The following is a 12,139-nucleotide window of genomic DNA, read 5'->3' as shown; positions in this document are numbered from 1 at the left end:
GGTAGACTCTTGGACATCCACTGGCAATTCTTCAACGATGTACAAAGGACCGCCAGTCTTTGGAGCATCTATTTCTTCCGTGATTACGGTGGTCTCTGGAGCTTTGCCTTCTTCCTCAACTGTAACAATTTCAGTTCGTTCGTGTTTGTCGCCTTTTTGTTTGCTAATAACTCGCTTTTTAACGATTTTCTTTTTAGATACACCTTTTTGGTCTATTACTGTGGTTTCTTTTATTTCCACAGGAAGTTCCTCCACTCTAAATACTTCTTCTTCTTTCTCTGGCACTTCAAATGGCTTCAGGTCAACTTCTTCCAACTGTGTTTTTTCTACAGCCTTTGGCCTCCGTTTGGATGGTTTCAGTTGAACCTGTTCCGTCCATGGTACTTCTTCGACCTTTTCTGTTCTTGGCTTCTTCACTTTGGGCTTCTTCTCTTCGATGACTGTTATTTCATCAACAGTGACGGTCGTTTCGGGAAGTTTACCTTCTTGTTCAACTGTCACAATTTCAGTTTTTTCTTCTTTACTGCCACGTCGCTTTTTAATAACGCGTTTCTTAATGGTCTTTTTCTGAGGTACACCATCTTCGATTATCCTGACTTCTTGAATCACTGTTGGCAATTCTTCCACAATTTTTGGTACCTCCTCTAATTGGAAAGTAATCGGCTTTTCCTCAATGGACACAATGGTTCTGGGCGCTTCATCCTCTTGTTCACTAGTAACGATTTCTGTAATTTCTTCTTTATCACCTTTGCGTTTTTTAATAGTCCGCTTCTTTTGAACTGTCTTCTTTGATACCCCGTTTTCAACTACTACAGTTTCTTTAATTTCAATTGGGAGTTCTTCCACAAGATATTCTGGCTGAGGCCCTTCATGGATTTCCGATTCAGGAATATCAATTTCCTTAATACTAACTTCAGTCACTGGCCTCTTGCCTTCTTGCTCAGTCACGGTTATTTCGGTTATTTCTTGTTTACTACCCTTTCGAGTTTTAATAGTCTTTTTCTTTTCAATCCTTTTTTTAGGTCTTCCTTCAACTAGGACTGTGGTTTCAGAAATTTCTTCAGGGAGTTCTTCAACAGAGTAGATCGGTTGTTCCGGTATATCTTCTGGAATTGTTTCTTCTTCTACAGTAACAGTAGTTTGAGGCACTTTGCCTTCTTCCTCTACGGAAACTATTTCCGTTGTTTCCTCTTTGTCACCAATACGTTTTTTAATAACCCGTTTTCGCGATCTAACTTTTTTGGAAACTCCATCTTGAATGACGGTAGTTTCTTGGACTTCCTCAGGTAATTCCATGACTGTGTATTTAGGTACATCGTCAGGCACTACGTGTTCTGGTAGATTTTTGGCAAGGCGCATTTTGATAAGTTCCGTCTGCAACATATCGACAACATCGTCGGGTTGTGTTTCTTTTGGATGTGCCAGACTTGGGACAAAAAGGTAGCCCTCAGGTGTGACCAGTGGACTCTCACTTTTTGCTTGCTTTTTAGTTTTCTTTATTTTTGGTTTTGGAATTAACTGTTGATCCTCTACAGGCTCTTCTGTCACCAGCACTGTTGTTAGCGGGGCTTTACCTTCTTCTTCTATAACCACAATTTCAGTAGTTTCGTCTTTACTACCTCGCCTCTTTTTTATTGTTCGCTTTGTCTTAATTTTCTGTTTGATGACGCCTTGCTCTACAACATTGACTTCACTAATTTCTTCTGGAAGTTCTGTGATAACTGGCCTATCCGGAATATCTGACACCGTGTCTTGTGTTTGAACTGTTACCGTTGTTTGGGGCTTTTTACCCTCCTCATGGATTGTAACAATTTCGGTTAACTCATCTTTTCCCTGTTTATCTTTTTTCTTAATTGTTCGCTTCTTTTCGACCCTTTTCTTAGAAATTCCATCTTTAACCACAACGGTTTCTTGGATTTCCACAGGTAATTCTTCCACTGCATATTCTGGTTGTTCTATCTCTTCAAATGGAATAGATTCTTCATGAATTATCACTTCGGTCACGGGTGCCTCTCTACCCTTCTGTGTAATAACAATTTCAGTAATTTCTTGTTTGTCACCTTTTTTAGTTTTAATCACCCTCTTCTTAATAATTTTCTTCTGCGGTCGACCTTGCTCTACAACAGTTGTTTCATACACTTCTTCTGGGAGTTCCTCAACTCTATACAATGGCTGCTCTTCCGCAATTTTCGGAGCCACGTCTTCTTCGATAGTTACCGTTGTTTGGGGTACCTTACCCTCTTCTTCAACGGTAACTATCTCAGTTGTTTCTTCTTTACTACCTCGGCGTTTTTTAATAACGCGTTTTCTTGTTTTCTGTTTCCTAGTAATTCCATCTTCAATTACTGTGGTTTCGCGAACTTCTGTAGGTAATTCTTCCATTGTGGTAAGAAGCGAATCTGGTTGAACCATTTTGGCGGGATGGAGCTTTTCAATTTTCTCGTCAGTTCCCTTCGCCAGTTTTACTTTTTCTTTTTTCGCTCGCTTTAAGGTGACGTCAGGAACTTTCGGAGTTTCGTCGATGATTGTAACTGTTGTTTCTGGTTGCTTGCCTTCTTCTTGTACCGTTAAAATTTCCAGAGTTTCATCTTTGCTTCCTTTTCGCTTCTTGATTACGCGCTTCTTAGTAACCTTCTTCTCCATTACACCTTGATCAAAAACTGTTGTTTCTTGGATCTCCTCAGGCAATTCTTGGATTACTTCTTCCGTTTTGACGGGTTTAAGTTCGACAGTCTCTCCTTTTTCTTTTGCAGGCTTTATTTGCTTAGGTGCTCTCTTAAGCTTGACTTGTTCCGTCCAAGGAAGGTCCGCTTTCTTTTGTTCAATGACTCGCTTTTTCGGTTTTCGTGGTGTTTCTTCTTCCGTTACAGTCACAGTTGTTTCAGGTTTTTTACCTTCCTGTTCAAGCGTAATAATTTCGGTTACCTCATCTTTACTACCCTTTCGCTTTTTAATGACACGTTTCTTGATAACCTGTTTCTCTTTAATACCCTTTTTATCAACTATGATTTCTGATATTTGTTCTGGTAGCTCCTCAACAAGAGGTTGTAGGAAAATAGTGTCTGGATGGATAAAGTCTTCCGATATTGTAACCGTTGTTTCTGGTTTTTTGCCGTCTTCTTGCACAGTTACGATTTCGGTAATTTGTTCTTTGCCGTCTTTCCTTTTTTTCAAAGTGCGTTTTTTTATTACCGTTTTGCTGGTAACTCCTCCATCAACACTGATAACCTCTTGGGTTTCAATTGGCAATTCTTCGACTACATACTCGGTCTGAACCGGAACTTCATCAGCTGGTGCTTCTACTTCAGTAATTGTTACTGTGGTGCTCGGTGCTTTGCCTTCCATTTCTGTAGTGGTCAGCTCAGTAATTTCTTGTTTATTGCCCTTTCGTGTCTTGATGATACGTTTCTTCTGAACTTTTTGTTTTTTCAAGCCTCCTTCAATCACTGTACTGACAGATACTTGCTCTGGCAGTTCCTCTACTGTGTAAATAGGTTGTTCAGCCATTTCCTCCGGAATTTGCACCTCTTCAACTTGGACTTGGATTTGTGGAGCTTTTCCTTCTTCTTCGACAGTCACAATTTCAGTCGTCTCTTCTTTGCTGCCTCTGCGCTTCTTAATAACACGCTTCTTTTTAATTTGCTTTTTGGCGACCCCTTTATCGATAACAATTGTTTCTTGAACTTCTTCAGGCAATTCTTCTACCTCAACTACAGGTAAGATTTCTGAAACTTCCACTTTTTTGGGCTTTCGCTTCGGTTTTATTTGGTCTGGCTTGCGATCGTCTTCAGTAATGCTTACAGTTGTTTCAGCTAATTTTCCTTCTTCCTCTAGTGTTACTATTTCAGTAATCTCATCTTTATCACCTTTCCTCTTTCTAATAATGCGTTTTCTAATCGTTTTCTGTTTAGTGACTCCTTCATCTACAACCACTACCTGTTGCGTTTCTTCAGGTAGCTCTTTAATAAAAGGTTTTTCTGAATCTTCCTCTGGAACCTGTTCGTACGTAACAATACTGGTTTCAGGCAATTTGCCTTCTTCTTCTACGGTTATTATTTCCGTAATTTCATCTTTGCCAGCTCGTTTTTTCTTGATAGTTCGTTTCTTTTCCACTTTCTTCTTGGAAACTCCATGATCAAAAACGACGTCTTCTCTAATTTCAATGGGCAGTTCTTCAATTGATGTGTCTTCAGGTTGTTCAGATGGAATTTTAGGCGCGTCAATTTCTTCTGTTCTTACTGTTACCTCAGGCTTTTTACCTTCTTGCTCTAAAACGACGATTTCAGTAACTTCTTGTTTATCGCCTTTAGTTGTTTTAATAACACGTTTCTTTTGAACTTGTTTCTTTCTAACTCCGTCCTCTATTACAGATGTTTCAAGTATCTGCTCGGGTTCTTCCTCCACTTTATAGATCGGTTGAACAACCTCCTTTTCGGGAATTGTCACGTTTTCGATAGTGACGGTTGTTTGCGGAGCTTTGCCCTCCTCTTGAATGGTTACGATTTGTGTTGTTTCTTCCTTGTCACCGACTCGCTTCTTAATGACCCGTTTTTTGGATGTTTGTTTTCTGATTTTTCCCTTATCAGTCACGACCGTTTCATGAATTTCTTCCGGAAGTTCTTCAATAGTCACAGGTGTATCGGTGATTTCCGGTTTTACTGGTTTAAGCTTTATTATTTCACTTTCAACGGGGGCTTCTTGTTGTTTTTTAGGAGTTCGTTTGAGTTTGACTTGTTCAGTCCACGGTAAATCTGTAACCGGTTTTTCTACCGTTTTTTCAACGGGTTTGTCTTCTTCATGGACCGTAACTTGAATATCCGGGTTTTTGCCTTCTTCTTCAATAGTGACAATTTCTGTGATTTGTTGCTTTCCATCTTTTTCCTTTCTGATTGTTCGCGTTTTTGCGACCTTCTTTTTGCGAATACCTTTATCGACAACTACTGTTTCGGAGATCTGAACTGGCAGTTCTTCTACAGTTTCGAATGTCTCGTCTAGTGTTTCAGGAAGCGTATCTTCAATTTCATGAACTGTAATAGTGACTTCTGGTTTTTCGCCCTCTAACTGTGTGGTCAGTACTTCTGTGAGTTCTTGCGTTTTGCCTTTTGTTGTTTTGATTACTCTCCTTTTTTCTACTTTCCTTCGTTCAATACCTTGTACTACTACAGTGCTTTCAGAAATTTTCTCCGGAAGTTCTTCTACTTTATAGATTGGTTGTGTTGCGACTGCCTCAGGAACTTCTTGCTCCTCAACTGTTACAGTCGTTTGAGGTTCTTTTCCGTCTTCTGCTACTGTAACAATCTGCGTGGTTTCCTCCTTATCCCCAGTTCTTTTTTTAATAACACGCGTTTTAGTTACTTGCACTTTGGCTTCTCCCTTGTCAATGACGGTCGTTTGCTGAATTTCTTCAGGAAGTTCTTGAACTACTGGAGCTTCCTCAGGCTGGGGTATTTGCGATTTTTTGACTGGTTTTAACCGAATTTCTTCACGTGTTTCTTCCTCGGGTTTGTTTGTCTTTGGAGTCTGTTTAAGTTCAACTTGTTTTGTCCAGGGAATTTCTACTGTTTCTTGTGGAACAGGTATTTTTTGGGGCTTTTTCTTGTCAATTATTTCCTCGGTGACTGTGACTACTGTCTCTGGTTTCTGACCTTCTTCTTCCAAAGTAACAATCTCAGTAGTTTCTTCCTTATCGCCTTTTGTCTTTTTTAGCGTTTTCTTTGTGAGCAGTTTCTTTTTTGTTACTCCTGCATCTATTACTGTTACTTCCTGCACGTCTTCAGGTAATTCTTCTATTAGCGGTTTTTCTAGGTCTTGAATTGTTTGGGTGGTGTCTTCAAACGTCCGAACTGTTGTTTTAGGCTTTTTGCCTGGTTCTTCTACTGTAATTATTTCTGTAGTTTGCACTTTGTCGTCTTGCATCTTCTTAATTCTTCGCTTCTTTTCAACAACTGTCTTTGGCTTGCCTTTCTCAATAATTGTGGTTTCGTAGATTTCTGTTGGAAGCTCTTCGACTGCGAATTCTTGCTCAATTGGCATTTCTTCGAAATCAGTGGCTTCGCTCTCTGTAATTGTTACTACAGTTTCCGTGGGTCTGTCTTCCCGTTCTACGGTTGTAATTTGAGTTATTTCCTGTTTGTTGTCCTTCCTGGTTTTAATAACTCGTTTTCTTTCAGTTATCTTTTTCGGAACTCCTTCTTCAATAACAGTAGTTTCGAAAACTTCTTCTGGCAGCTCTTTAACCGAATATATCGGCTGAGTGGTTTGTTCCTCCGTTATTGATTGTTTTTCAGTTACAATTGTTGTCTCTGGGATGTTGCCTTCCTTTTCGACAGTAACAATTTGAGTCGTTTCTTCCTTACTACCTTTTCTTTTTTTTATAACTCTTGTTTTCGTTACGGTTTTCTCAATTTTACCTTTATCAACTGTAGTGGACACCTGAATCTGTTCGGGCAGTTCTTCTATTATTGCTTGGGCGGATGGCTGCGTAGGTATTTGTTTTAACTCAACCTTATCTTCTTCTTCACTTTCCTGAGGTTTCTTCGCTTTTGCACGCTTAAGCTGAACTTGTTCAGTCCAGGGAATCACCTCCTCTTTCGGTTGTTCTTGTCGCTGTTTCTTTGGTCTTTTCTTGATGTCTTGCTCCGTTACCGTTACAGTTGTCTCGGTTGGCTTATCGTCTTGTTCAGTTGTGATAATTTCAGTAATTTCTTTCTTTCCAGCAATCACCTTTTCAATGACTCTCTTTTTGGTTGTCCTATGTTTCGGAATTCCACTTTCAATCACTGTAGATTCGAGTATTTCAAGAGGTAATTCACGAACAGTAAATATTGATTCTTCTTCAATTGCCGGATGCTGTTCAGTGGTAACTACGTGCTCCGGTTTCTTACCGTCTTCCACAGCAGTCACAATTTGTGTTGTTTCCTTTATACCGTCTTTTTGTTTCTGAATCGTTCTTGTTTTAACCACCTTCTTGGTTGTTTTACTAGCATCAGTAACCACAGTTTCAAGAATTTGAACTGGCAGTTCTTGTACTACGTATTCAGGTTCAATTGGTTCTTGTTTGACAACTGGAACGTTTTTCACGGTAACTGAAGTTATTGGCTTATCACCTGGTTTCTGTGTGACAATTATTTCTGTTACGTCCTTTCTGTCGCCCTTCTTTGTTTCAATAACTCGTTTCCTTTCGATTATCTTTTTAGGTATGCCTTGTTCAATAACAGTGGTTTCTTGGACCTTGGTGGGCAGTTCTTCCACAACATAAAATGGTTGCGTTTCTTCTGGTGCTATCGATTCGACGACGGTTACAGTTGTTTGTGGTGTTTTGCCTTCTTCTTGAACCGTAACAATCTGAGTAGTTTCCTCAATATTTCCTTTCTTCTTCTTAATAACCCGTGTACGTTCAATTGTTTTCTTTTCAAGTCCATCAGTGACGGTCTTTGTTTCACGAATTTCTTCAGGAAGTTCAGTAATTGTTTCTTCCACACTTTCTTCGGGTTGCTTGCCAACAGGTTTTTTGCCTCGCCTCCACGCTTTGGGTTCAAGTTGTTCTTCCACTACACTTGCGGGCGTTATGAAAGTTGAAACTTCTTTCTCTTGAGGTTTGTGCACTGGTTTCGTAACGCGTTTCTGTGTACCAGTTTCCGGTTTCTCTTCAACCGTGACATCAGACGTAATTAATGTCTTGTCTTCGATGTTTCTGACTGGTTTCTTTACAGGAGTTAGTGAACTTTCCTCCTGTTTTGGCGCTTCCTCTATTTTTTTCTTGGGTGTCGGTTTCAGGCTAATTTCTTGTTTGTTCCAGGGAATGGGTTCTTCTTTTTTCGCTAAAGGTATTTTGTCTAAAGCTGCCTTGGGCTTAATTTCTTCTGGAATTACAAGTTCTTCTTGTTGTTCTTTTGGTTTTATGTCTGTTGGCTTTGGACCCCGCTTCCATGGTTTTGCTTCCAATATTTTGTCCTGTTGCGGCACTTGCGTAGGTTTAGGTTCTTCGTGAACTAGCGCTTCTTCTGGTTTAGCTTCTAGTGGAGCTTGTTCAGATTTCGGACCCCTTGTCCAACTTTTCACTTCAAGTTTTGTATCTGTTTTAGAGTCAACTTGTTCTTTCATGTCAATAAACATTTTATCTTCAACTTGATGAATTGAACTAAGGTCTTCTTGAGGTTTGCCAGGTTTTAAATCCGGTTGCTTTAACTCTATTTTTGATCGCTCTTCAATCGTAACATCAGACGTGGTTATTGTTTTGTCTTCAGTGCTTCTAACTGGTTTCTTTACAGGGGTTAACAAAATTTCTTCCTGTTTTGGTGCATCCTCTATCTTCTTCTTCGGGGTCGGTTTAAGGCTAATTTCCTGTTTGTTCCAGGGAATGGGCTCTTCTTGTTGCGTTATAGGTGTAGATTTGGGGCCCTGTTTAGGTTTAGGTTTTTCGGCAACAAATGCTTCTTCTGGTGTAGCTTCTAATGGAGTTTCTTCAGGCTTAGGGCCCCGTTTCCAAGTTTTCTCTTCAAGCTTTGTATCTTTTCTAGATTCAACTTGTTCTTTCATCTCAATAACGGTTTTATCTTCAACATGATGAATCGAACTAAGTTTTTCATTTTGTTCGCTTGGTTTTTCTTGGACTGCTGCTGTTATTTCTTCTTGTACGTCAGATGTGATAATTTGTTTATCATCGACTGAACGTACTGGTTTTTTAATAGGAGTCAGGGAAACTTCCTCAATTTTAGTTGTTTCTTCTACGGATTTCTTTGGAGTAGGTTTCAAACTAATTTCTTGCTTGTTCCAAGGAATGGGCTCGTCTTCCCTCGCTAAAGGTGTTTTCTTGGGGGCTGCCTTCGGCTTAATTTCTTCAGGGATTAAAGGTTTTTCTTGCTGTTCTTTTGGTAGTAATTCTGTTGTTTTGGGGCCCCTTTTCCATGGTTTTGCTTCAACGATTTCTTCTTTCACCACTTCTTTTTCTTGTAAGCTTACCAAAGTAGTGTCCTCAGTGTGCTGCACAGGAGCTATTTGTTCTTCCAGCTTCCCAACAGCCTTCGTTCCTCTTTGCCACGTTTTCGATTCCACCGTCTCCCCATGTTCTTCCACTCGCTCTTGAAAGATAAGTCTACTCGCATCTTCAATATGTTGAACTGTAGTGGCATCTACAGTTGGTTTTTCGGTTTTAGGAGCTCTTTTCCAACTTTTTTCTTCCAACGTTAGCGACTGGGAAACCTTTTCATGCTCCGTTACCTGTAGTAGGGTTGTGTCTTCTGTGGCAGATAAAACTGCCGTTCTTTCAACGGTATCGAATTGAGCAATTTGTGTTTGTTCTGTAGTTTGAACAACTGTGTCACCTGTTTTAACTGGCCTGGATGGTTTCAGGTCTACTTGTTCTATGGTTTCTTTTGCAGTTTGCTTTCTTTCAATCGTTGTTTTCTTTAAAGTTATTGGTTGCTCATTCCAAGGAGCTGGTGCTTCTTTAGGCGCATGTTGATGCTCTTCTTTTTGGACAACTGTTTCTCGTTTCCAGGCTTTAGTATCTGTGTCCTGTACTTGTTGAGACTCAATAATTGTTTTCTGAGTTGTTTCTGTGGTTTGTTTAGAGGTTATTGCTTCTGGTTTTGCTCCTCTTTCCCAGGTTTTTACCTCTGGTTGGGATTCCATAAGTTCAGAGGTATGCTTTGTAATGTCTAGCAGCGTTCGATCTTCAACATGGCGAATTTCAGTTTTTGCAGCAGATTTTTGTTTTGAAATTTCTTGTTGTTCTAATTGAATTTCCAACGTTTTTTCTTGTATTTCTTGCTGCACAGGTAGAGGTTCTGCTGGTTTTTGACTAGGAATTTGCGCTAGTGGTTTAAGTGAGAAGTCTTCCAGTTGTTCTTTGGTGATTTCTTTCTTCTCAATAACGGCGTGTTTGAGGCGAATTTCTTCTTCCGTCCACGGGATCGGTTCACCGGGCTTTCTTTCCGTAATTAGCGACTTCAATTCAGTATCTCTGATATCGGGTATTTTGGTAATTGGTTTGAGGGCAACTTCTTCAAGAGTTTCTTTGGGAATTTCTTTCTTTTCGTGCAAGGTAGGATTAAGACTAATTTCTTCCTCCGTCCAGGGTATTCCTTCTCCTTCCAGTCTCAGAGGGGTAAGTTTGGTTTCTAGCAATTCCGTAAGGTCTACTGATTTAAGATGCACCTCCTCTAAGGTTTCTTTGGGGATTTCCTTCTTCTCTTGCGGCGTTGGTTTCAAGTCGATATCCTCTTCAATCCATGGAACAGGTTCGCCAGGTTCTCTAGGTTTTTCTAATTTGGCTTGTTTTAATGCTTGGATTTCTTCCAAAGTAACAGGTTTTAATACGACATCTTCAAGTTTCTCTTTGGGAATTTCTTTGAACTTCGCTATTTGATCTTTAGGGGCCGCCTTGAGAGTTATCTTTTCTTCCGTCCAAGGAATTATTTTTGCCTGTTGAGGCTGAGGCGTGGGAATTTTCCGAACCGCATGTTGAGCTTTAGCTAGGACAGTATCAATGTCTATTTCGACTGAATCTTGTTTCTCCAAAGTTTGACGCCATGCTTGGCGCTTAAGTTCAGCTGCTATATCTGCAGGTTTGGGTGTCCGCCAGTCTTTCTGTGCTGGCTCTGGAGTAGTTTTCACTATGTGTTCTTGTTGTTTTTGATCCAATGTTAGAAGAGTACTGTCTTCAGTAGCTGACCTAATCTGACTACTTGGAGTCTTTGGAGCGGTGCGCCAATCTTGCTGTGCGACTTGAGCTTGTTCAATGCTCTGCGCTACGAATGAATCAGTAATATGTTTTTCTAAGCTGACTGGCTTTAGCTCCACATCTTCCAACACTGCTCTCGGTATTTCTTTTTGCACTGGTTTGCTTACTTTCAGGTGAACTTCTTCAAGTTTCTCCTTCACTGGTTCCCTATGTTCCACTTTGGCTTTCTTTAACACGATTTGCTCTTCAGTCCACGGTTGGACTTGCTTGGGTTTAGATAAATCTTTAAACTCTTCACTTGTTTCGAGCTGTTTTCGCGCAAACCGTCTCCACAATAGGGACTCGTCCCCTACTGGAAGTTCATTGGGTTCTAAGGGTTGGCCCGTTTTTGAGCCGGGTGCAAAGGGTACTGAGCTAACACCAACTCCACCGGGAGTTGGTGCACCGTTAAGTTGTGTGGCGATTGGGGTGGTTCCCGGTTGGGAAGAAACGGCGGTGGAAGGTGATTTACGGAACGTTCCAGGACGTCCTAAAAGTTGTACAATTTATTGACCTCCATAAACCTACCTTTAGAAGGTCAACGATATGGCATGCAACACTCACACTTACAGTTAAAATTTACATAGTTTTCGGTGGAAATACTTTGCAAAACATTGCTTAGAAAGTTCTTAGAATTAGGTCATTAGTTGTTTTTTCTTGTTTCAGAGTATGGGTTTAGTGGTGCCGGAGTGAATATTTGTTTCCAACAGTAAGTACCATATTTTAGGGAGTGATTTAATCTGTCTCTATATTCGTAAATGATCCCTCTATAATTATTTGATCTATCGACTAATTCGATCTGGGAATCTCATTGAAGAATGGTTTAAATTACTTGTCGATGCCCTACTTATGTAAATGTTTAATTTTATTGTTTTATAAATTTCTGTCTTTGTAAATTTCTATTTTTTTTTCAGTCAGTTGTAAATTTTGTGAGTTTAGTTTTGAATTGCGAGTAGTTAAATACTTGTGGTAATACTGAGGCAAAAACATCAGGATTTTACCTAATTTTCTAACTCAAAAGATTCGAATCATTTAACAATTAGACAGACTAGCTATTAGTAAACGCTTTTCACCACTGAAACATTCTGAACGTTTTTTCGTTATCTCTAGAAAATCATTTTAATGCCATAAAAGAACTCAGACAGTCATCTAGAATAATCAACACAAATGTAAAAAAAATTCAAAACAGGGTGGACATCTGTCCCCTTTGCTATTCAATTGCTATGTCAATCATATATGTGTTAATGTAAAATATTGTAAGTTTTTATTATTCGCTGATAATTAAAGCTTTATTCAAGAATATCCTGTACTGATGATTGTTTAAATGTACAAGCGGATTTAAATGCTCTGAATAACTGGTGTGAAGTAAATTTTATGCAATTGAACATCTCTAAGTGCAAGGTTATGCGGTTCTCC

The 12,139-nt window shown here is 39.7% G+C and overlaps 1 protein-coding gene across 1 annotated transcript; it reads right to left on the bottom strand.

The window, feature by feature from the left end:
* Nucleotides 1–6: 6 nt before the first annotated feature.
* LOC125504724 (titin-like) lies at nt 7–11,229 on the bottom strand (the record flags this gene model as incomplete). Its single annotated transcript, XM_048667114.1, has 1 exon — nt 7–11,229. A coding segment is annotated over one exon (11,223 nt), but the record flags the coding sequence as incomplete, so codon positions are not given.
* Nucleotides 11,230–12,139: the final 910 nt, after the last annotated feature.

Source organism: Dendroctonus ponderosae, unplaced genomic scaffold (assembly GCF_020466585.1).
Source record: "Dendroctonus ponderosae isolate FM_Combo_2020 unplaced genomic scaffold, Dpon_F_20191213v2 Dpon_F_20191213_563, whole genome shotgun sequence".
Lineage (NCBI taxonomy): Eukaryota > Metazoa > Arthropoda > Insecta > Coleoptera > Curculionidae > Dendroctonus > Dendroctonus ponderosae.
Note: the sequence above shows the minus strand (reverse complement) of the source record. Positions and strands in the feature narration are given on the sequence as shown.